General features: G+C 40.3%; 1 protein-coding gene across 1 annotated transcript in view; it reads right to left on the bottom strand.

Moving 5' to 3' along the window:
- SLC9A9 (solute carrier family 9 member A9) overlaps positions 1–25120 on the bottom strand; it is a 529357-nt gene that overhangs the window by 191761 nt on the left and 312476 nt on the right. Inside the window, exons 10-11 of the mRNA XM_037153405.2 lie at positions 22840–22953; positions 20858–20969 (exon numbers count right to left, since the gene is read on the bottom strand). Of these exons, the coding sequence (XP_037009300.1) occupies positions 20858–20969; positions 22840–22953 (226 nt within the window). The remainder of the gene's footprint in view (positions 1–20857; positions 20970–22839; positions 22954–25120) is intronic.

The following is a 25120-nucleotide window of genomic DNA, read 5'->3' as shown; positions in this document are numbered from 1 at the left end:
AGATATATTCCTTTGATGGATATATAACTTGTAAATACTTCCTCCAACTTTGTAGCTTTTTATTGATGAACCCTAATTTGTTAGCTTTTGCTTTTATTTCATGTGTTTAAAATCAAGTCTAAACTTTTGCTTAGGTCTAGATACCAAAGTTTTTCCCCTATGTTTTTAAATCTTTTTTCCAAAAAGGTGTACAGCATCAAATTTTACATTTAAGTCCATGATCATTTTTAATTAATTTTTCTATAAGGTTGAGGTTGATTTTTTCACCTATAGATATTTAATTGCTCCATTGACTAGCTTCTGCACCTCTGTCAAAAAATCAGTTGGGTGTGTTTGTGTGGCTCTGTTTCCAAGTTCTCTGTTTTGTTTCATTGGTTTGTGTGCCTGTCCTTCTAACAGTACACTGTCTTGTTGCTGTAGACATATAATAGGCATTGAGTAGAGCAACACTTATATTTCATTTAAAAAATTATTTTTACTATCCTAGTTCTTTCACCTTTCCATAAAAGTTTAGAATAATGATGTCTACATCTAAATATAATCTTTCTAGGCACATTTGCTTTTGAAAAGTCAAATCTGTCCGATGACAATTTAAAAAAAGACTTATGGACCTGTGAAATGTTGAAGAATTATTCTAGCCTGAGTGAATACTTTTACAAAGTCCATAATCTAGACTGACCTATTAAATCCTGCTTTTTTCCTGTTTTATTTTCTTCTTTAATAACAAATGCTAATTAAACTTTTATGCCAAAATTTCAAAGTGTGGTAACATTCATGAAAACAGAGATGTAGTCTCTAAAGAAAAGTAAATAAAAGCACAAGTAGCAAAGTATCAAAATGAAAAGTCTCTCCTGGGTAACATGAGAATTGTAAGACATTTATGACCCCCATTATATCAGGTAACAGGACACATAAACATTTTTGATGACAGCAAGTAGAAGTGAAAGACATGGTGATTGTGTTATTTTTATAGAAATGTTTAAATCACATATGTAAAATTTTAGTGGTCTACTTTTATAATATTTACTGTATCATCCAGATTTCTAAATTTCCAAATCTTTAATTCATTAACTGAAAAAATTAGAAACTGGACACATAGTGGGAGGTAGAAAACTATAACTAGCCTGGTTTTTGTCCCTGGGATGCCAACCTAGAATTAATGTGCCTTTATTATCTCCATGGTTATATAAGAGACAAGTGGCATGACATGAGATCCAGAGGACTAGACTAGAGACATTTAATATATTTTGCCTGAAACAAGAAGGCCTCAGAAAGAGAGAGCAACATGCACATCAATTATAAAATACCTTCAAGGAAGAAAAGTAATGGAGGGAGGAAATTATTCTAAATCTCCCTGTAGACAAGATAATGGCCTGAAGATAAGGAAGATAACATTTGAAGTAGATATTAATAAAAAAGTTCTTACACATCAGAAATTCTGAACACTCGAGATGGCTGCACTTGAGAAGAAAAGTCCCCCACAGGAGATGCTCCTGTGTTCAGACCCAGCTGAAGACAAGAGAGGGGAATATTAATAACCCGTGATACTGGGGAACAGTTTAATAATGTTCTGTTTGGGAAATACAAATGGTGTCATTAGGGAATGAAAATTCAGGAACATAGTCTTACCACAGACTTCTGTATCTGAGTAGAGACTTTATAGGTCTAGGTAAAGATCCTAGCAGTGTTTAATCACAGAGCAAGCCTGGAGATAGATGGTGATCTTTTCATTTTCTCTTTTCCTCAAGCTCAGATTGCAAGAATGCCCATAAGGGATCATTACCCCAAATTAGTTGGTGAGTATACGAAGTATTGTGTTAAGAGTCTAATTATTTATTGAATATTTATAAGTGTGTCTGTATACTTTGAATTTTTTGTGAGAAGGAAAAGAATAGAGATTAGAATAAAAGTTAAAACTTATCATAACATACGTATTGTAAACTCCTTAATCTTGGATATAAAGGACAAGAAAAACACTATCATTTATCTTTCTAAGTATGTTTTTTTTTTTTTTTTTATAATTTTATTTGGTTACTTTTCAAGTACATTTTTTTTTTCCTCTCCCCCCCTCCCCCCCCCGCCCGGTCTCCCCCCTCCCTCCCATTCCCCCCCCCTCCCAGTCCTCATCTCTGTGTCATTCATACTTATTTCTCAAAATCCCTCCCCCTTTTTCCCCTTAAGTTCCCTTCCCTCTCCCCTCTGGTCGCTGCCCACTTGTTCTCTATTTCAGCGTCTTTGTTTTTATTCTGTTTGCTTATTTGTTTTATTCTTTAGCTTCCTGTCAAAGGTGAGATCATATGGTATTTGTCCTTCAATGCCTGGCCTATTTCACTCAGCATAATGCTTTCCAGTTCCATCCATGTTGTTGCAAAAGGTAGTAGCTCCTTCTTTCTCTCTGCTGCATAAAATTCCATGGTGTATATGTACCACAATTTTTGGATCCATTAATTTACTGATGGGCACCTAGGTTGCTTCCAACTCTTGGCTATTGTAAATTGTGCTGCTATGAACATTGTGGTGCATAGGTTCTTTGAAATTGATGTTTTAGGATTCTTGGGGTATAATCCTAGCAGTGGAATTGCTGGGTCAAAAGGCAGGTCAATTTTTATTTTTCTGAGAAAATTCCATACTGTTTTCCATAATGGTTGTACCAGTCTACAATCCCACCAACAGTGAACTAAGGTCCCCTTTTCCCCACACCCTCTCCAACATTTGTTGTTTGTTGCTTTGTCTATTATAGCCATCCTGACTGGTGTAAAGTGGTATCTCATTGTGGTTTTAATTTGCATCTCTCTGATAGCTAACGATATTGAGCATCTCTTCATGTGTCTCTGGATGTTCTGTATGTCCTCTTTAGAGAAGTGTCTGTTCAAGTCCTTTTCCCATTTTTTAATTGGGTTCGATGTCTTCCTAGAGTGGAGTCGTGTAAGTTCTTTGTATATTTTGGAGATTAAACCTTTGTCTGAGGTATCATTGGCAAATATGTTTTCCCATACAGTTGGTTGTCTTTTTAATTTAATACTGTTTTCTTTAGCCATGCAGAAGCTTTTTATTTTGATAAGATCCCATTTGTTTATTCTTTCCTTTATATTCCTTGCTCTAGGGCACATATCTGTAAAAATGTTGCTGCGTGGAATATCTGAGATTTTCTTGCCAATGTTCTCCTCTAGGACTTTAATGGTGTCATGGCTTATATTTAAGTCTTTTATCCACCTTGAATTTATTTTGGTGTATGGTGTAAGTTGGTGCTCAAGTTTCATTTTTTTGCACGTAGCTGTCCAGTTCTCCCAACACCATTTGCTGAAGAGGCTATCTTTACTCCATTTTATGTTACTGCCCCCTTTGTCGAATATTAATTGACTGTAGAGGGTTGGGTTGATTTCTGGGCTCTCTGTTCTGTTCCATTGGTCTATGTGCCTGTTTTTATGCCAGTACCAGGCTGTTTTGATTACAGTGGCTTTGTAATACAGTTTGATATCAGGTATTGTGATCCCTCCTACTTTGTTCTTCTTTCTCAAAAGAGCAGCTGCTATTCGGGCTCGTTTATGATTCCATATAAATTTTTGAAGTGTTTGTTCTATGTCTGTGAAATACGACATTGGTACTTTAATAGGTATAGCATTGAATCTGTATATTGCTTTGGGTAGTATGGACATTTTGATGATGTTAATTCTTCCAATCCATGAACACGGTATATGTTTCCATTTGTTTGTGTCTTCCTTGACTTCTTTCTTCAGTGCTGTGTAGTTTTCTGCATACAGGTCTTTTACCTCTTTGGTTAGGTTTATTCCCAGATATTTTATTTTTCTTTTTGCTATATCGAATGGGATTTTTTCCTTGATTTCTGCTTCTGCTGATTCATTGTTTGTATACAAAAATGCCTTTGATCCTTTGGACTCCGTATTGTCAATTTTCCGTGTGGCTTGGTTGTGACTGCTGTTAAAAATAGTTGTTCTTAGATTTGGTTGTGCACAGAGGCGAGGTGGACCCTCCACCTACTTCTCCATCTTGGCGGAAGTCCTCTAAGTATGTTTAATAATGTATTTCTATTATGTTAAACTGGCGTAACTATGCTTTTATATCTAAATTATCTATACATCAGTAGTTACTGGTTTAAAATATACTCAAATGACACCTGTTATTCTGACTTCTAATATATATATAATTCTCTATATTTGTAGGATGCAATGTAGAGGTCTCTAAAACAGAAAAAGTTCAGTCACTGCCTTGTACTTGTGACAGGTTGAGAACCATGGCTAATTCGGGCCAAACTCTAAGATGTTGACAAGAGGCTGCCTTCTCCATGTAATGACCAACTAAAAAACCCACAGAAACAGAGTGTTTCGGAAGAAGGGACCATCAGTCTGGAGCCCTGGTCACATGGAGCACATGGAACGTGCACTGGAGTAAGATTCTAAGTGTACAGAGTAAAGGTCATTTAGAACTTCAGATAAGAACTATTGCCTCTTTCCCACTCATCTTTTTTGATTTCAAAGTTAGCTATCGCACATTTGGAGACTAGGCAATTGTCAGATCAATAGCTAGTCATTGTTTCATTCTGCACATGTATATCTTAGGTAGCCATAACAAAATACCATAGACTGTGTAGCTTCAATAACTGAGATTTATTGCTCAGTTTTGGAGGCTAGGATGACCAAGAGCAGGGTGCCAGCATGGTCAGGTTCTGGCGAAAGCTCTCCTCCTGGCTGGCAGAAGGCCTGTTCTTGCTGTGCGAGAGCGAGCTCTGCAGTGTCTCTTCTTAGAAAGGCAACAATCCTATCAGAGGGGCTCCACTCTCAAAAGCCCCCAAAGGCCCCATCTCCAAATCTGATCACTTGGTGATTAGGGCTTCAACATACCCATTTGGGGGGGGGACACAATTCTGTCTATAGCAGTGTGTTTTGATTACTAGCTATGAAGAGGTTTGTGCCCACTGAAGCCTATCTTCTTACCAGAGGGCTTTAGGACTAAAATAAGTTACTTAGGCAACCAGAGATATACCACAAATGAAAAATTGCTGTTTGCTTGGTTTCTTTTAGCAAATCGCTGTTTCCAAAGACCCCACATCATCATTTTGTTTAGAAACCCAGGAAATCCAGAACTTATTGTCAGATTTGCATTTTGTTTCATTTTATGGGTACCTTGGCCCTTTGATTTTACCTTTCGTTTTCTCCACTTTGGGGAGTTGATAAACTATTGCATTTCATTTTAGATGGGTTTACTTTTCAGAGATTCAACATATTTCACATAGTTAGTTGGACAATTAGCATCACCTTGGGGGAACAAAAGAAATTACCTGCAGTTAAATGTGGTTTCATTTAAAATTGGCCTCTGCGGGATCCTTATGTAAATTATGTTGATGTTCTACTCATAACAATAGAAGAGTATCAAAGTATATGAACCAATGAAGCTTTCTAGCAAGAACCCCTGCTGCATTTTCCTGTTTATCTTTTAAGAGCAAAAGTGAAACAATCTGCTACACATTTGTAAATGTGTTCTGAATGGTGAATGTCAGGTACAATTACATTTAAATCAAAGCAATATAAATAATTTTTACTGAAGGTGCAAAGCAACGGTGAAAAACTAAAGAGTCATTGAGCACTCACTATTGCTGTTCAGTAGACAAAATGGAGTGGGGGGAGGTGGGGATGAGAACTGGGGAATGATGACCTCTATTTTGGACTCCCTGGCCCTATAAATATGACTCTCTTAACTGGTAAATTGTGGTAAGGTGCATTAGAGGTATAGAACCTGCTTTGTGTATTTAGTCTAATGAAGAAAAAGATAAAGTTGCTACACTGCATGAGGGGTCAAATCATGACCATTGTCGAATGTGTAAAGTTTAAAGTACTGAAATCATTTGGTGGGTTAAGGAGGTCCTTGCACCATGATTCCTGGAGAAGACCGAGAGCTGTAAGTGGGGAGGAGGAGGAGTAGACTGATAAAAGAAGGTAAAAGGATTAGTCAAAGAACGTACGTAGGACATGGACAGCTATAAGGGAACTAATTATGGAAGTTGGGGGTGGGCTTGGTAAGGGAGATGAAAGGGGAAAAAGTGGGACAACTGTCTTATTATAAACAATCAAAAATAAAAAGAGGTCTTTACATACACAATTTCCTATACCTGAATTATTTTCTCCTACCCAAATTTTCTCTAGTTCTTTCTTCTATAACCCTCACCTAAACTGCCTAATTTCAACTGGTCTTCAGAGCTCAGCTGAGCCACTGAATTCTCTATGAGGCTGAATGGTGTGCAGAGTGGCAGAGGTCCTCTGAAAATAGCAGAGTGTACCCCGCACAACCCTTGATTAGAGGAAGGGGAAGTGGATGATAAGGTGTTTAAGATACTTTGGATAACAATGGCAAGGTAATAGCCCTACCTTTCCCGAAGGGAAGAGGGCTGCTGCCCAGAGTGAAAGGTGTATGTGACTTTAAGAGCATATTGTGACCCCTGACACAGCCAGAGGAGGCAGATGCCCACCTTGGATGCCTCTGTGTCATTGGGAACTCTTGCCCTGACTAAAGGTGGCGGCTGAAATAAGGTAAAAGATACTGGGGATCTGGCAAAAATGGTGGACACTAACGCATCATAGGAGTAGCTGGATATGAGGTCATGCAGGAAGTTCTGGCTGAGCCTTTAAATGAGGGCAGGCTGAAAGACAAGGGGGTCTGCCATGAGGTCTGGTTGTAAGGGGGGAGCCACGTGGTTTGGAGTAAGAGAAAGGAGGCCCACTGGGAAGCCTGCCTGAAGAAGAAGGCAGCTGGTTTTTACCAGTGAAATGAGACCGGAAGTGATGCATGTTATTACTGGGTCAAAAGCAGCTGTTCCTGCCCTAGTTTCTCTTTCTCATTCCACCATCACAACGAGTCCCTACAGCAGTGGTTCTCACACTTTCATTACATCAGAATCACCAGGAGGACTTGTTAAACTTCTGACTGTTAGAATCCACCTCAAAGTGTCTGATTGAGTGGGTCTGGGTGGAGCCTGAAAATTTGCATTTCTAGCAAGTTCCCAGATACTGCTGATACTCCTGGGGCAGGCTAGCAAAAAGCTAGAAAAATTGTTTGGCAAGTGGAATGGGGAAACTGAGACAGAGAGCTAAACAAACTGGCTGAGCAATTTATACACATTCCAGACCATGCTGGGGCAGACATGCCTTCATCCTGGACCCTCCTTGGTGACATTATTTGAAGGTGAAACTGACCAGAGAATGACCTTTGGTTCATTTTGATGCATCAGCATACAAAGTACCCACCTGGAAAGCTGATGAATATTCTATTGAGATCCTGCCTGCTAGACCTCCCCTAAAATTTCTGCTTTTAGAAAAAACAGGTAAAATCCCTTATGACAAAGGTCTCAAGGCATACTGTCTCTCTAGAGCATGCCCACAATGCCTTTCTTCAGGTGTGTATCTTTGCTTTCTTTCTCCAAAGTTCTAAGGGTCCCTGCAAGACTTGAAGCCAGGGGAGAAGTGGGCAGAAGCAGCTTGTCCTGGGCTAAGCTGTCCCCAAGGCCCCTTATTTTGCCTCTATAACTTGTGTCTGGAGTCCATGCAGCCCAGCTGGCTCACTTCTGCCTCTGTGACTTTCTTTCTAAAAAGCCGAGGCAGCTCTGCAAGCAGCCTGCTAGAATCTTCTCTTCAAGTGTAGTTTCTCTTTGCATGCTAAATAAACTTTCCCTTGTGCTAGACTCCTTGGCTCTGAAGTCTTTCTTTGCCAAAGTCAAGAACTGAGAGCTGACATTGCTGGTAACACTTTTGGTCCAGGGATAACACTTTTAGAACCCTTGGCTTAAGGAATTATGATGCTACAGAATAGAAGGAGCCTGCTGATATCTGAAGCAGTATTTGGGGGTGAGGCATTTTGCCTCTCACTCCCACATCGATATCATCCCTGGCCTTTGAGCATTTACTACTGTGGCTCAGTCACCGACTACTGGGAGTTTGTGTGTTCCAGCAGTTTAGCCTAGCCTGAGACTCTCTACATTTCTCTCCATACATGTCCCTGTAATATTACAGGTTTTTTTAAAAATAAATATTTTATTTATTTATTTTTTGAGAGAGGGGAAGGGAAGGAGAAAGAGTGGGAGAGAAATATCAATGTATGGTTGCCTCTTATGCGTCCCCTGCTTGGAACTGGCCTGCAACCCAGGCATGTGCCCTGACTGGGAATACAGGGTATTTTTTTAAAAGATAGAAAATGGAGTTGGGAGGAATGGAGTTGTCAAGGTTACATAGTTAATGGTATGACTGGTTATTGAACTTGAGTTTTATCCCTGCTATTGAGTATGTAACTCATAACAGTGATAGAAAAGTAATGGTTATCTTAAGAATTTGAGTTTTTAGAAAAGATGCAAAGAAGAAAATTTTCTTCTCCTTTTAGGCAGAAGATCAAGCTGAGGGAACATTTTGAAACAGATGTTTTGTTTTTTGAATCCTCGTCCAAAGATATGTTTTTATTGATTTTAGAGAGAGTAGAAGGGAAGAGAGAGCAAGAGAGAGATGGAAACAATGTGAGAAACATCAATTGTTGCCCTTGTACGTGCCTCGACTGGGGATAAAACCCTCATCCTTGGTATGTGCCCTGACTGAGAGTAAAACCTGCAACCTAGATACAAGACTTCCACCAAAATGGAGGTGTAGGTGGAAGCACTGTGCCTCCTCCCACAACTAAGTTTAAAAACAACAAAGTTTTAGCAACAAAAACATAGCCAAAACCAGAGAAAATTGAACTTCACAAAAGTCTGACAACAACGAACCCTTCAGCCAAACCAATAAACCGGTGAAGGAGGGAGTGGTGAGACAGACCGGGCAGGCCCCAGTGGCAGGAAGCGGCAGAGGGGACCGCCATTGTCCCTCTGTGACCCTGCCTCCACCTACAGCGTCACAAACCAGCGACCTGGGTGGCCCCGCCCTGGTGAACAACTAAGGCTCCGCTCCTCATACCTAACAGCCACGAACAGATCAAAACATGGCTCAAGAAGAACTTAGAGCCCCACAGCTGATAAATCTAAGTGATGAAGAAATAGCCAAATTTTCAGATGCACAGTTCAAAACACTGGTGATCAGGATCCTCACAGAACTGGTTGATTTTAGTCACAAATTAGAGGAACATATGAAGGCTAAACTATTTGAAATGAATAGAAATGCACAGGAAACCAATAGTAATGGAAAGGAAACTGGGACTCAAATCAAAGGAGTGGACCAGAAAGAGGAAAAAAATCACCAAACAGAAAAGAATGTAGAAATAAGAATTCAAAAAAAATGAGGAGAGGCTTAGGAACCTCCAGGACGTCTTTAAACGTTCCAGCATTAGAATTATAGGGGTGCCAGAAGGGAAAGAGGAACAGCCACGAGTGGAAAACTTGTTTGAACAAATAATAAAGGAGAATTTCCCCGATCTGGCAGGGGAAATATACTTCCAGAAAATCCAGGAAGCTCAGAGAGTCCCAAAGAAGTTGGACCCAAGAAGGAACACACCAAGGCACATCATCATTATATTAGCCAAGATTAAAATGAAGGAGAGAATTCTAGAAGCAGCAAGAGATAAGGTTATAGTCACCTACAAAGGAGTTCCCATCAGACTGTCAGCAGATTTCTCAAAAGAGACCTTACAGGCAAGAAGGGGCTGGAAAGAAGTATTCCAAGTCATGAAATCCAAAGACCTCCATCCAAGATTGCTCTATCCAGCAAAGCTTTCATTTAGAATGGAAGGGCAGATAAAGTGCTTCTCGGATAAGATCAAATTCAAGGAGTTCATCATTATCAAGCCCTTATTTTATGAAATGTTAAAGGGACTTACCTAAGAAAAAGAAGATAAAAAAGATGAACAGTGAAAGGACAGAAAACTCACAATTATTAACAACCACACCTAATACAAAAGCAAACTAAGAGGATAGCTAGATCAGGAGCAGAACCATAGAAATGAAGATCACATGGAGGGTTAGCAACAGGGGAATGGGAGAAGGAGAAGGGAGGAGAAGGTACAGAAAATAAGTAGCATAGATGGTAGGTAGAAAATAGACAGGGGGAGGGCAAGAATAGTAGGGGAAATATAGAATCTAAAGAACTTGAGACATGTGGTCATAAACTAAAGGGGGGATGGTGGGGGAGGGGTGTGCACGGTGGAGGGGAATGAAGGGGGGAATAGAACAACTGTAATGGCATAATCAATTAAATATATTTAAAAAAAGCCTGCAAACTTTCTGTGTATGGGATGATGCTCCAACCAACTGAGCCACCCAGGTAGGGCTGACATGGATGTTTTGCCTTTTGCTCCCCAACCACAACTCTTTCTCCTCCCGTCTCTCCCCTTTTTTCTACCCCTCTCTCTGTTTCCCCCATATCACTAACATTATGTTGCCCCTCAACCTACCCCCAGCCCAGGCCACCTTAATTTAAAATGATAAGTGTTTCACTCTCTAGTCAAAACTCCCATTTCCTCACACAGCCAAAGTGAACTTCCTTTCAGGAAGAAAATAATTGAAAACAATTGGAAAGCAAAAATATGGTGAAGGATAGCACAGGATCCTTAGACATATGCTAAAATACTTGTTAACATGCATGCCTTTATATTTATTTGTAGACATTAAAACAGTTCCAGGAAAGTCTGGTGCCATTTTTCAGGCACTGAGGAAGTGGGTGGTGAATGGGACCAAGAATCCTAGATAGGGAAGGCAAGGCTGTCATTCACAGGCAGGACACCTGTCTTAGTATCTCCTTCTGTACTGATGCAGAACCAGGGCCTCTAAAAGTTCTTGGTACTTTGGGAAGAGGCTTCCAGGGAGGGTCAGTGTGAGTTTGGGTGGTGGGACCTGTCTGTGAAGGACTTGTTTGCACAAAGAGCACTTGAACCTCCCTAATGTATCAGAGTTAATGCCAAAAATTTCTAAGTTACTTAGTGATAGTGTGAAAATTTAGTACAAGGCATTTTTAAATATAAAATTGCTTGTTGCTTGTTTGTGTTTATCACTTACTTGAGTCAATCTTATTGACTTATTTTTGAACTCTAGCCACAGGGCAGAGTTAGAGGGGGTTTGTACCTGGCATAAACAGTCTAATTTTTTCAACTTGGTTTGCATGTGTGGATAGTTTTCTAAAGTTATGTCTATAAATGCCAAAACAAGCAATTAGTAAGCAAATACAGGCAGAAAATGAAAAAAAATCATGCAGTCTATTTGTTTGTCTCAATGGGCAGACAAGTTAATTTGGTTTGACACATCAATCAGATAACTGTGATGCTGTAAACATCCTGAAAAACCAAAATGTACATAGGAAGTTCCTGAATTAAATGATAAAAACCCTTATTTTCCTGTATTTTTCTAGGATCTTATCTTTGAAACATAGGGAGAGGTGATAAGCTTTTGGATTGTTTCCTTTCACTACCCAGCATCACTCGAGGAATAGTGAGCACTCACTGGTTCCAGTCTCTTACCATGTGGGATGGCAAGGTATACAAGATCTTGCCACTTCCTCACACTCAATAAATGTCTAAGTAGATAGTGACATTTTGCATATGCCAATTTGTTCCAGAGCAAGCTACAAGATATCCTCCTCACAAAAACTGGTACTTTGAGTTACCACATTTTGATTCATGTATTAGTGTCATGATTAAGTCACTGCTGAAACTATAGGTAGACTCTCAACACCTGTCCTTAAAGGGAAGGAAGGAAGAGCCATGGGTCTCACCTTCCATAGGCACATCACTAGCACTAGCATTGGCCTCAGGCTGTGTCCTCGGCAGTGATTTGACAATTTGATCATCAAACCTTCTTTGGAATGAAAACCTGTCTACAATAGAAGGTTTCCCCAAGAATGTTTGTGAGTTTATATGAATGTCTCTGTGAAGCACTAATGACTTGTCTCATTTGTGATGTTTAAAGCAAATGATGGAAATTCATATTTGTTGAGTGTTTCTTAGGAGGCGGGCCCTATGCCAGGCATTTTGTATATAAGAGGTCTGGCTGAAAAAAGTCCAGCCACTGTTAATATGATGAGAACAGTGTGTGTGACATTGATGTAACCTGGCAGCCACGGAGAGTGGATTGGAATGCACATGCATGAACAATGAAGACTTCACTGTACTAGTCATTGGGAGCGGTAGACACTGTTTAGTAAGCATGTGTATGTGTGGCTGTCACATTCAAAATGACTGAGTGAGAAGAGCAACGAAACTGTATCAAACTTTGTGTTAAGCTTGAACATTCCTCTGTGGAAGCTATTCAGATGATTCAGAAGGCCATAGCTACGGGCAACTGGTGATTGGCAGCTTCATCACAACGATGTGTGTGCTCTTGCAACACATCTTGTGTAGAGCTTTTTGGTGAAATATCAAATCACCCAGGTGATTTAGCCCCTTGAAGCTCAGATTTGGTGCCCTGGAACTTCTGGATTTTCCCAAAACTAAAATCACCTTTGAAAGGGAAGAGATTTAAGAGCATCAGTGAGATTCAGAAAAATACAACGGGGCAGCTGATGGTGATTGAGAAAACTGTGTGAGGTCCCAAGGTGCCTACTTTGAAGGGGACTAAAGTGTCATTGTCCTACGTACAATGTTTCTTGTATCTTCTTCAAAACCATCTCTATTTTTTATATCCCATGGCTGGATATCTTTTGGACAGACCTGGTATTTTCCAGTCTGGTTTCCAATGCTGACCATCTAAGGTAAGTATTATTATTCCCAATTTTTAACTCCTGTGGCTGGGCCGGCTTCAAAGCCTGAGCCCACTGCACTGCACCAAAACAGTAGTTCCTGCTTAGAAAATATTGTGCCTGCCAAATAGCAGAATCTAACTTGCTGCTTAAAAATGCAAGAGCTAGTAATTTTTATTGTCAATTTATTTTGGAGCTAAGTGAAGAATAATAATGTTTTGACCTAATAATAGGACAAAGCAACTCTATAGGGCTGGCCACAGTTCTCAGCTAGCTCTTGGATGTTCTGAATTTATCACAATCACATAAACTTGGTATTTGAAACTGTAAGGGCTGAATGTGATATGCAATTCCTATGGGCCAGCTGTGCTTGTCTACTTTGTCACAGCAATGCTGCCTGTGGTGATTCATCAGTCAAGATGACTTTTTTCTGGGACTGCTTGACACACCATTTAAAACATTTTCATGGCTCATTTCCAGCATTAGCCTGGGTAGCTCTGTTCCATGTGAAGACCTCAGAACACCTCCATTTGGTCACTTTGCTCACTAATGCCTGCCCTAAGCCACAGTGGATGCCACGTGAGAGTGACGGGGGCTTGGTGGAAGTTCATCTGTTGTGGCAAAAAAATTCTGGGCATGTGCCAGTTAACTGGTTAGTGGCCTTATACTAGTTGGGAAGAGACAGTGGCTTAATTAATTATGTGGGCTATGTCCAGAGCAGGAAGGACATACAGCACACAAGGGAGGGAGACACTAGACTCTGGGGGAGGGACTGCGGAGGGGGGTCTGGTGTAGAATAGAGCGTGGTGGAGTCCTCCAGGCTGCCCCTCTTTGCAAGCATGAGCAAAAGAAGACAAAAGTAAAGAAAGAGTCCTGTTGCTTAGAGGGCTCAGAATCTCAGGTCATTCTTGCATGCACATGTAAAAATACCTTTTTCTTAAGCTAAAGTTAGATCTAGCCTGATTCTTGATTCAAATCACCTGGCTCGTGTAAAAGTTCCTGGATTTTAAGTGAGATCTCAGGTTTTTAACTGGAAAACAAACACATCCTCTCAATACAAAGCAAACAAAGATTTAAAAATATATTCTGGGGTCCTAGTGCAATGTTTGAGAATGTGTTAACAACGTCTACTATTATCAACACTCAGGGAAGGAGTTTTTAGCCAGAAGTGAGCATGGGGAACATATAATTTCTCTCATTTTTAAAAGCAAAAAGTTTCATTTGTTGATAATCTGTTTTTAAAATTAATATTGCTTCAGTGAAATTTTAGTGAAATGTGCCATTTTAGTTGGATAGACAATGTTGTAGTTTGTTCATTCATTTGCCTAGTCATCAACCAGGTGTTTGTGGAAGGCTAGTTGTCCTTGACTATTCCTGTTCTGTTGGCCCTGGGAACGCTCAGGTCCAGAATTGGCAGCAGCTCTCAGACCAGGCTCGCCTGGTTCCACAGCTCAGCAATAGATAAGGACAGAGGTCAACAAACAAAATCTTTTGTTTTTTGAAAATTATAGTGTGCTGGCTGTTGAGGCAAAGAGTGAACCAAATGAGTAAGCAATGGCCTCACAAAGGTTCCGGTCTAGAGGGGCACATAGGCAGGCAGACCAAAAATCATGGTAGAATGTGGTGGATACTAGAAGGGGAGAAGTACTGGGTCTATATAAACAGATGAGAGGGACCAGTCCAGACTTGAGGACTTACCAGACTTTCTATAGGAAGTGATGTCTAAGCTGAATCTAAAGAATGAAAGGAGTTAACTAAATAAAAGAGTGAAGACGGGTGGTATGGAAAGGGTTATGGGCAGAGGGAGAACCTAAGTGAATAGGAGGAAAGAACTCAGTGTGCTTAAGGAACTGGAGGAAATTTTAAAAACTGGCCAAACATTTCTATGTTGATCAGATGACAAATGAAAGAATAAAGGCAAAGACTGGCATCCAGGAGTGAGACATGAGAAATGAATTTGAAGAGAGAAGCTCAGAACAGAAGCCACAAGTTGTGATTATGTTCTGGGATGTGTTTCTGAAACTTTCAAGTGCACATGAATTACCTGGGGCGCTCATTAGAAGGCAGATTTGGATCCAGTATTTCTAAGAAGCTCCCTAGGGATGCCAAAGATGGTGGACCACACTTTTGGGTATCAAGAGGACACACAAAAGTGTCCCTTTTAAGTGGTGGCTGGTCATTGCTGTGAGACAGTCTTGCTGGTGTACTAAAGTTCCATCAGCCTCAGGAGTCAGGCATAGACTGTGAGACTGCCTAGGCACAATGGCATTGGCTCTTCAGCTCCATCAATTCTGTGCATCCTTTCCTCTTGGTTGAATTGACAGGTGAGCTGGGTATAGCCACTATGGGTCACGTCTCTACTTGGCTATGACCATGGCCTGACTGATGACTCACCAAAACGACACTGAGAAAGTCTCTACACATTGAGAGTTGTGTTAAGCTGTCCTTCCATAGAACACTGGTGTCCCCCAATTGAATAATAATGGTGGTCTTTCACCACTGAGGGGGAAAATAATTGATAATAAATAATTTTTCTTAATTTACAGTTTCTCTTCCATGTCTTTTGCTTAATCTGTTGGTGCTCGCAGCTCTTTGTCAGTGTGTGCTGGGTGACAACCAAATGGCCAACAGACAACATGAGCAGCAAGTCTGGAGACCCGGTGCTGTGTGAGCTCATGGATGAGGTTTCATATTACTCTTGCCTGTCGCAGTCACATTTTCCTTGTAAAAACCCTTCCTACTTTATATGATAGGACATGTTAGGGTTTCAATGTCTCTTCAAGGTGCAATAGAAATGGACCCATTGGAGGAGCGTGTTCTCTGATACACTGCCAGGATTGTCCCACCTGCCTGGGTGCTTCTGTGCCTCCCTCGTGCCCAGGTCAGCACAGCAGCTCTGGGTGGAGGTTCTGTAGCCCCAAGGCCACAGTGTCCAAGTCACAGTGGTTTCTGGAAGGCTGCCAGGGCTCAATTGGGCTTGACATTTCCTTTCCTTTCAGCAACTCCTGGTTCTTATTTAGCTTTAAATTAAATTAAAATTGTAGCACATGGATTTGAATTAAAACAAAAGGTTTAATCTTTGTACTAGGCATCACATCAATAGGAAAGCTAATATGTGCGAATCTCATCCTCCTTTAATTTAAACCACATAGCTCTGCCTTTTTGGTTTCAAAGGAGCTGAGAGCTTAGGCAAGGGAGTGCACTCCTGGCATTAGCTAGGGCTGTGCCTAGGAGCAATGGGAACAGTTTCAAGGAAAGCTCAGTATCCTCTTAAGTCCTTGTGTTGGCATCACATGACACAGCAGAGCAGTTTCAAACTCCTGGCCTTGAATGTAAAGAAACTCTTAAAAATGTTTCAGGGTAATATTCCCCACATGACTTCGACTGCAACCTAGCTACCAAAAACAGAATTTGCATTAACAGCTTCTCAAGACAGGAAATACAGAGGCAACTACTCCTGACCTTGACACCGTTGCTCATTTTCAGTTTCCAAGGCTTTGTGTGGGTGCAGATTACAACATGAATTAGGTAGGGTCTTAGCTAAGTGAGAAATTCAATCTGGGCCGTGACAGTTACTTCGCTCAGTTTAATTCACTCTAGAGGCAAAAGGTAGAGGTGGGGTAGAGAGAGAGTGGTGGTGGTGGCAGTAGAAACATCACGAACAATGTGAGCTTTACTCAAAAACATCGCTGTCCCCAAACCATCCACAGAGCTCCAGGCCCCACTCACTGCCAGGAGGTGAGTAACAAGCAGCTGGATTCCTTTGTAATTTTCATCTTCATGTTTATCCAAATTTGGAGACTGGTCTGATTCAGGTTTTGTGGGGCCTGAGAAACTTACACATTTAGGGGGCATTATTAAAGAAAAACAATGCAAAAAATATCTTTTACAAAAACTTTCTATGCCACAGTACACAGTGCTAGGGCCCAAGATCCTCCCAGGATCTTGGAAGAAGCCTGTGTAAACAAGGGAGGCTGGAACTGAAGCTTTGTTAACTTTACAAATGAATCTTCTGCTGGGAACGAATGGCCAGCTCTTCCGCCCAGTGCCAAAGGACACACATTTGGTGAGGGCAAAGACAACGGAAAAGGGATTATCAAATGGTAGGTGTAATTAACTGAGACAGAAAGTTCTGGGTCTTCTCCTACTGGCCTTTGAACCACCTGTGGTGCGCCATCCTAGAAACTGAGTATGGGCTGAAGCTAAGTTCTCTCTGTCAGGCACAAGCCTATTGAGGCAAAGGCCCGTGTTTTCATCTTTGTTCACCAAATGCCTACCCAAGAAGTGGTGTCAACGAAGGTCAGCTGAACAAATAGCTGGATGACTGTGAATGAGTAAGTGTGTAAATAAATTCACACTGTCATTTCAGATGGAGTGTCATTATTTAACTTCTCCAAAGGACTGTCAAAGTGTTTGGGGCTATGTACAGAAAAGTTCCATCTAAATTTATTAGTGAAGCATGGACAACTAGATTCCACTACAGGCCTTCTAAAGTCACCCTTCTAATTGGATAATCAAGACCACTCCGAGCATAATTTAGAATATTAGACTACATTATAAAACACACATTCTTTAAGAGTCAGGCTTTTTCTTTTAGTTTCAGCAGGGGTTGATCTCACACACCCAGAACACAATAGATGGTGTGTTATTTGATCTGCTTCTTTACCTCCTCCTCTGGTTTGTTCACCTTAAGTTGACCTTTTACATTCTTTATATCCTGGCAAATACATTGAAAACTCTAGGTCTTAAATGAGGTATAGCATATCAGAGTTCACGGCAAAAATCAAAGCTGAGTCTGGAGCTTCTCTTTTGAGGAAATGCATTACCTGCATGTGCTGAACTCTCACTTATACTTCCTACACTGTGATGGAGGTCAGCGGGTGCAGTGTAAAACCAGAATCAATGACTAGAGGGGATTTCACCCATGTGTTTAGCTTGTTTTGAATTAGATGGGGGTTAAGTTTGCATGAGGAATATGTTAGGCATGCTGGGATTGGCCTGGGTTAGGAAGGACATGGTTTTGATTTAACTTTTGTTCTCATGACCTTGAGGGTAAATCTAAAGTGGTGTCAAGTAGATGAGAGGCTCTTAATTCAAAGCCAAGAGGCTTTGGTTCAAGTCTCAATTTCATCTCTAATTGGTCTTGAGATTGTCAGCAAGATACCCAATATTCTCCCTTGCCCCCTTAATCTGCAAAAGAGACCAATATGCCTCTACTATCTTGCCCTGGCTATGAGTCTCAAACGTTGCTCACCTTTCTGAGAAAGGTCTCACAAAGGTGTCAAGTGACTTGTGAGTTCAGCATCTCTGATTCCATTACATAACCATATAACATTGCGCTCTTCTCATTTTAAAGGTAAAAAAGATGACAATTTTTAGTGGAAAATTCAATGTTCTTTCCATAATATGAGGAAATATCAATATTATTAACTTGTAATAGAAACAGCACTAGAAATATGAAGCGCCCCAATATCTTTGTTGTTCAGAAGCATTTCGAAGTGAAAGGTGTACAAAACAACAAACCAGCCAAATACATAAACACAGCTCATTTTGGACCAAGAGGACACTGGCCCTTGAGGTTAAACTGCTAAACTGCTAACAATATGTGACTCAGTAAATGTCAGAAGACATGGATATTCAGTGTGGAAGACAAAGGGTGTCATTCTCTGGACATTATAGTCATATGCATATAGCTGTCTTGAAATACTGGCATGATGTTTTTTTTAAAGACAGAAATAGCTGGCTGGGATTCCAATGAATCAAACCAAGAATGTCAACCCCATTAATGGGAGGGCTATCCTTTTCTTTCCAGAGGGTGGAGATGCTTCAGAATAGGGCCAGATAGTAAATATTTTAGGTTTTGTGGACCATGTAGTTTCTGGTGCAACAACTCAACACTGACTTTGTAGTGTAAAAACAACCACAAACATTTGTTTTAAAAAACGGGTCCAGCTCTGTTTCAAATTTATTTACAAAATCGGTATAGACTAGATTTGGTTCAAAGGTCATAGTTTGCTGACTCCTGCTTTAGAATATCATAAAGATACCACCAAATTCTGGGCTTCCTCACATCCCTTGATCCTACACACTGTATTGCTGGCCTCAGTTTTTAATGCAGCCCCACTTCTGTGGCTAAACAAACATAGTTGCCAAATCCTGGAGAAACCATCAAGCCAGGTAGCCATTTAGGCAGACATTTCATGTCCCCAACATTGCTATCTAAAACCCTACACCCATCAACATATTCTTTGTAAAATAAAATATTGTTTAAAATACAATATCCAACTTTAAAAAATAAGCTAGTATTCTCCAGAACACAGCTACTTACTGATGTTTTGATGGTAAAGAAGGAAGAGTACTATATTTTGCCATGTATAATGTATGCTTTCTGACCAATTTTTTGAGGGAAAAATAACGATGCACATTATACATGGAAGTGCATTATATGCAAGAAAATAAGGTACTTTCCAATGCCTACAAATGCTTTGCAAAAAATGCAACCCAGTGCTGACTTTCTATTTATAAGTGATCAAATTTGCCTTTTGATTTCCTATAATAAGTTATTGTTCATTGTTCATTGTAAGTCAAAGTTCATTGTCGTTCTAAGTCAAAAGTCACATATCAGTCCAGCTTATCCTCTTTATGATTCCCTCTTGTATCCTGGCATGTCTGTAAATGTAGGACGCCTGCAGAAGGTAATTTAGAAAAAAACCCTCACCTAAGGATATGCTTATTGATTTTAGAAAGAGAGGAAGAGGGGGAGAGAGAGAGAGAGAAAGAAAGAGCGAGAGAGAGAGAGAGAGAGAGAAGGGAGGAGAGAGAGAAATATCAATGTGAGAAACATCAACTGGTTGCCTCATATACACGCCACAACTGGGGATGCAACCAGCAACCTTTTAGTGCATAGGCTGACGCTCCAACCAACTGAGCAATGAAACCAAGGCAGAAATTTTTAACTTTGGATCTCCACTTGCCTGTACTTTATTAAATAACTCATTTTCAACCTAAGAGCTGCTACCCTTTACTGTGTGGAACAGGCTAGAATAAAACTGAAGGTGAAAAAAGCCTTTCATTCCTAGTACTACTTCTAAAAAATGTAGGTTTTGAAACACTTTGTTGTGTTTAAAGTGGTGTCCCACAGACCACAGTTCAGGGATGTTTTTGTCCTTGGTTAAGTTACTTAACCTCTCTGAGGTCCTGAACTTCAGTTCCTCCATCTAAAAAATGGGTCAATAACTACTTTATAGGATTGATCTAGAGTGAGTAGCAAAGAGAAAATATTCAATCAGTGAGAGTTTCAGAAACTTTTTCCATATCCTGCTGTATACCTGAAATTTTATTTGCTCTATTCTGAGAGAAGTTACTGTTTTACTCTCTCATGTTTTCCAATGAACTGCCTGTGAGTATAACACAGGTGCATACACACCTAGAAGGCATGTAAGGGGAAAGGTCTTCAAACAGGAAAGACTAATGGTAGGAAAACTGATTGGATAAACGGAAACCACAATCCCCAGTGTAGTTCAGGGTCAGCAGGTTCATTTGGTGTCTTTTCTTTTGGAAGAGGGAGCCTCCAGGTATGGTTGAAGCAAGCAGCACATAAGCTTCTTGAGAACAGACTTTGCCAGTTCATCCACCAGTGCCTGGAATGGCTCTTGCCACTGGGTGAGTGTGCAGTTAATACCTGTTTTCTCAACCAATAACTAAGCATACTTAGATATGATCTGCTTTTGTATGAACCATGAGGAGTTCCTGGAGCTCAGCATAGGGAAGTGACAGGGATTCTGGGGACAAGGAGCCTTAACACTGAACAAGGATGGGACCATTTACAGACTACCTTCTTACCTTCAGGTAAACAATTTACAAAATGATCATGCAAATTCCCCAATATAAAAATTGGTCTGAAATAGGTCAGGAGAAAGTCCAATATATTCTAAGCCAATTTCTGGAACATGTTGCATCGTGAAGCTGTCCCAACAAGATTTCCTTTCCTTTCTTTCTTTCTTTTTTTTTTTTTTTTTTTTTTCTGGAGTGAAAAATCCCATTGCTGATCAGAACTTACTTAGTATCAGCATGGTACTGGGTACAATGAAGCAAATAGGAGTTATGCTTCCCTGGAAGGTCTCTATGTCTAGAGACATCCTTGTAGTTTTCCACGTAATAAAGGAGGGAGAGAACAGTAGCAATGATGCCAAATATAGTTCACATACCTGAAAACATCATCATGTGCTGGAAGTTCCAGGGGACCTTGTGCTTTCGGCCCAGATTCAGGAGGAAGGAGAGGGGATATATGTTGCAGGCTCTGGCAACAAAAATAGCTAGCTGTGGATACGCACAGCGACCCATTGAGGAAAATATGCACTGAATGTGTGAGTCCTGGACCTTTACATTTTATATTCTTCACTTTCTCTATATCATGAACCAGAACACAGGGATAAACATGCATAGATGCATGTCCAACTTGCTTCCAAAATTCCTCTTTCAATGCAAATTCCTTTGCAGTAATAATAGAGAACCCTGCATTTCTTTGAATATATATTTGGCTTACAATTGTTAACCCAACACCATTTCAATCACTGTACATTTTCTCATCACATTTCCTTTGCTGATGACTAACTTAATGTCCAATTCTGCAGCAAAACGGGAGGCAGAGAGCGTGCAGAGGCTGTGGCATTATCTTCTCCAGCACTACTTCAGAAAGGATAAATGTACTTTGGCTCCTGATTACCATCTCACATCAGTTTATACTCCCTGTGCCTAGCAAGCTTCATTTGTTTTATTTTATTTTTTTTGGTGAATTTAATTTTGGAGGAATTGCCTATCTAAATGCATAATATAACTAATTCTTTAAGAGGCATTTTACTAAATCCAAACTTTACAGGTTACGATTTATGAAAATACTGGTAGTAGGCATCACTCTCCTTTTGCTATCTTGAACTCCTTCCCTGGTAGTCTACCTCAGCGATTTTCAACCAGTGTGCTGCCAGAAATTTTAAAACATGTCATACCTGACTGTTTACCGAGGGACACTGACCTCTTTTCTCTTGGATTGTCAAATTAAAAAATGACAACAGCCAACACAACAATAGTTGTCCAGTGTGAAGGATTCTAAATGATACCTATATTTTTTGTCAGGTCAGCAAAAAATATTCATATATGCTTTTTGATGTGCTGCAGAACTTTAGTAATTAATTTGTGTGTGCTGGGAGATGAAAAGTGTTGACTATCACTGATCAACCTGTTCTAGTTTGCCCTCAGATCAGGTGGAGTTATTTGGGAAGAAGAACTTCCTCCTAAAATCCGAGTTTGGGATGAAATTTGAGAGTTGGGTGGAGTGCTCAGTGAAGGGAGAACAGGAGGCGAGTGCAGGGAGGTGCTTGGTTAGAACAGGGCTTTGACAAAAGGGTCAATTCTCCTGGCTGTAAGGGCATCTGCCTGTAAGGGCATTTGCCTGTGATCTGAGGAGGCATTTGTCCATTTTCAAGTGGCAAGGAGGACAGTGGCTGCTGACCATCCTTGGGGACACCCCCAGGGCCTCGATGTCCTTTTGTTCAGATATCCATTCCCACTGGGAATGCCCATACCACAGGTTGAAAGCTACAAAAGTCCTCTGCATTGAAAGTGAGGTCTAGATGTTTTGTTAATTTGTTCTTAGGAAAGGATTATCTTATTGGGATAAACTTATATGTGTACAATAATTGAGATATTGAAAGCACATCCATTATGCCAATTTCATTTGGTCTTTACTCTGTATATACTATTTTCAAAGTCCTTCCTGGAAAGATTTTACCACCTTGTAATAAAAACATTTCTAAAGCTTCATAATCCTGGCTGTCTTCTGATCCTGCTAATGCAGATTACTATATTTCTCTATAAAGAACAGATTGACATTTTTATGTAAATGATTCATCATTTTAAACATGTTTTGAATATTTAAAAAAGTCGCTCTCCTTCAATTCTCTCCTTTTACTTTCCCCCAGTATTTTCCCAAGTTCTTGCACTGAACCTAAGCATTTATTAAGGTTCTGAATTTCTTAGGATGCTTTTCTCCCCTAACTAGAAATTACTTACCTGCTTTAAATTTTGCCCTGTAGTAAACCTGAGGAACTACTTTAACAATTTAACAGAATAATAAGTAAAAGTAAGTAGTTTTTTCTCTCTCACTACCCCATGTTCCTATTTCAAAGGATACAAAGGCTCCAAGTATAAACAGAGCATTGAAGATATGATTCTGGAATGTGAACAGCGCCAGGCCCATATAGCAGAAGATGACGTTCTCAGCCAAGAAGTTCATAAATTCAAACAACTGAAAACAAAACAGAAACCAAAACCATTCATTATGACTCAGGTTTGAATCTACTTAATAACCTGTAACACATTTGGTGATTGGATGGCTCTCTACCTGTGAAGGAATTCCTTTGGCCTTGTGCTTGGCTTTTACAGACTGGCTGATTCTCCTGTGGCTCTCCCCAGTGACAGATGCCACAGCCATGTGCGAACTTCCCATTCTCCTTCCCAACTGCAAGGGTGCCAGAGACACCCCTGGGTTATATTAACCAGCATGGGTCCTCCATGGAACAATTCCTACTGGGGTGACAGGATATTCTGAAACCAAAACTACATGCGTGCTTAAGGTGCACTGTAGTCCACAATAATGATGTTTAGGTTCTTCTGCATATCACCTGGTAGTCGCACTTGAGTTCCCAGAATCTGAAAAAAAAAAACCCTTCAGCTAAACATTCTCCTTGGGTAGGCAAGAAGGGCAAACTTGGAAAACTTGGAAACTTGCAATAAGAATGAATGTCAATTGTAGTTCAACATTAGAATGATCAGTAAGTATATTTAAAACTTCAGACAATGAGACTCATTAAGTTGACTGATGCAGTGATATCCACTAAATGCCTACAATTTCTAGCTGGTTTAAAAAAAGGTGATTAATTCCAGGGGTCAGTTTAAACAGCAAGAACACAATAGATATGTCAAATTCAGTCAGAGGCATGAGGTAATAACGTCTATGCTGACAAATGCCCTCTGGAATTATTTTTAGACCATTAACTAAACAATTTAAGTTTAACATGAAAAATGTTCTCCCACTGTCAGATTAGAAGCAAAAAGGAAATGTGTCCAGGAGCTACAACATAGTAGATTTGAAAAGACTTTGGTTTATATTCCAGACTTTTTATCTGAAAATTCCTATAACTTCATTCTCAGACCTAAACGTCTCTAGAAGCATTTCTCTTGGCTTTTTAAGAACTCATTTTATTTTCATGTAATGTGTTTAAGTGCTACAAATAATGCCCAACACTTGTTTACTGACAGTTGACGGAAAGAAAAACAGAACTTGTCAGAAACATTATCGAAAACCAGTAATAGAAAGAGTGGCCCTGGCTGGTGTAGCTCAGTGGATTGAGCGCAGGCCTGTGAACCAGAGGATCACGGTTCGATTCCCAGTCAGGGCACATGCCTGGGTTGCAGGCCAGTTCCCAGTAGGGGATGCACACATTGATATCTCTCCCTCTCCCCTTACCCTCTAAAGATAAATAAATAAAATCTTTAAAAAAAAGAGTGGATTAAAGTGGACACAGCTCCTTTGGTGCAAGGTAGGATTTCTGCAAAGGCAGTGATCATTGGTTATTCTGAGCACTCATTTCATATTCTAGGAAGGTTCATCTAAACAAACTCTCTCACCCAAATAACCACCGAATGGATCCTCCATGGAACAAACTGAGAACTTGAGAACATGGGGGCAGGATATAGGGGATGGGGAATGCTTTTTTATGTCATGAAAGCTTTACTTTTCCTAAAGTGATTTGGCTGTATTAATCTGCTCAGTCTGCCATAACTAAACAACAAACAGGATGACTTAAAACACAGAAACTTATTTGTCACAGCTCTGGATGTTGGGAAGTCTAAGACCAAGGTGCAGGAAGATCTGGTTCTAGTGAAGACCCTCTTTCTGGTTTGCAAACAGTAGCCTGCTTGCTGTGTCTGTACATGGTGGAGAGAGATCATCTCTCTCATGTCTCTCCTTACAAGGGCATTAGTTCCATCCATGAGAGCTCCATTCTCTTGGCCTAATCACCTCCCAAAAGTCCCACCTCCAAATACCATCACATTGGGGGTTAGGACTTCAACTTCTGAGTTGAGGGGTGGGGCACAAACATTCAGTTCATGACAGCTATCCAGTTTTTAACATTTGTAAATACATGTCAAGGTTAAATTCATAGGGCCTCTTCCCCTGTGTATTTTACTCTAGATGGGACATTTTTTTCAACTATGATCCATTCAACATCTTCTTGGTGACCATTCTCTGATTTCCCTTTGAGGTTAACCTTCTTCCCCACTCTCAGCCCCCAGATTGATGCCTCCATAGCTCAGATATGGAATATGTGACTTGGGACTAAACAACTCACACCGACGCATTTCTCCAGCCAACATGCTTGATTCAGAATGGCTGTGAGGCACTGTGAACC

Source organism: Artibeus jamaicensis, unplaced genomic scaffold (assembly GCF_021234435.1).
Source record: "Artibeus jamaicensis isolate MK-2021 breed Jamaican fruit bat unplaced genomic scaffold, CSHL_Jam_final contig_466, whole genome shotgun sequence".
In the NCBI taxonomy this organism is placed as follows: Eukaryota; Metazoa; Chordata; class Mammalia; order Chiroptera; family Phyllostomidae; genus Artibeus; species Artibeus jamaicensis.
Note: the sequence above shows the minus strand (reverse complement) of the source record. Positions and strands in the feature narration are given on the sequence as shown.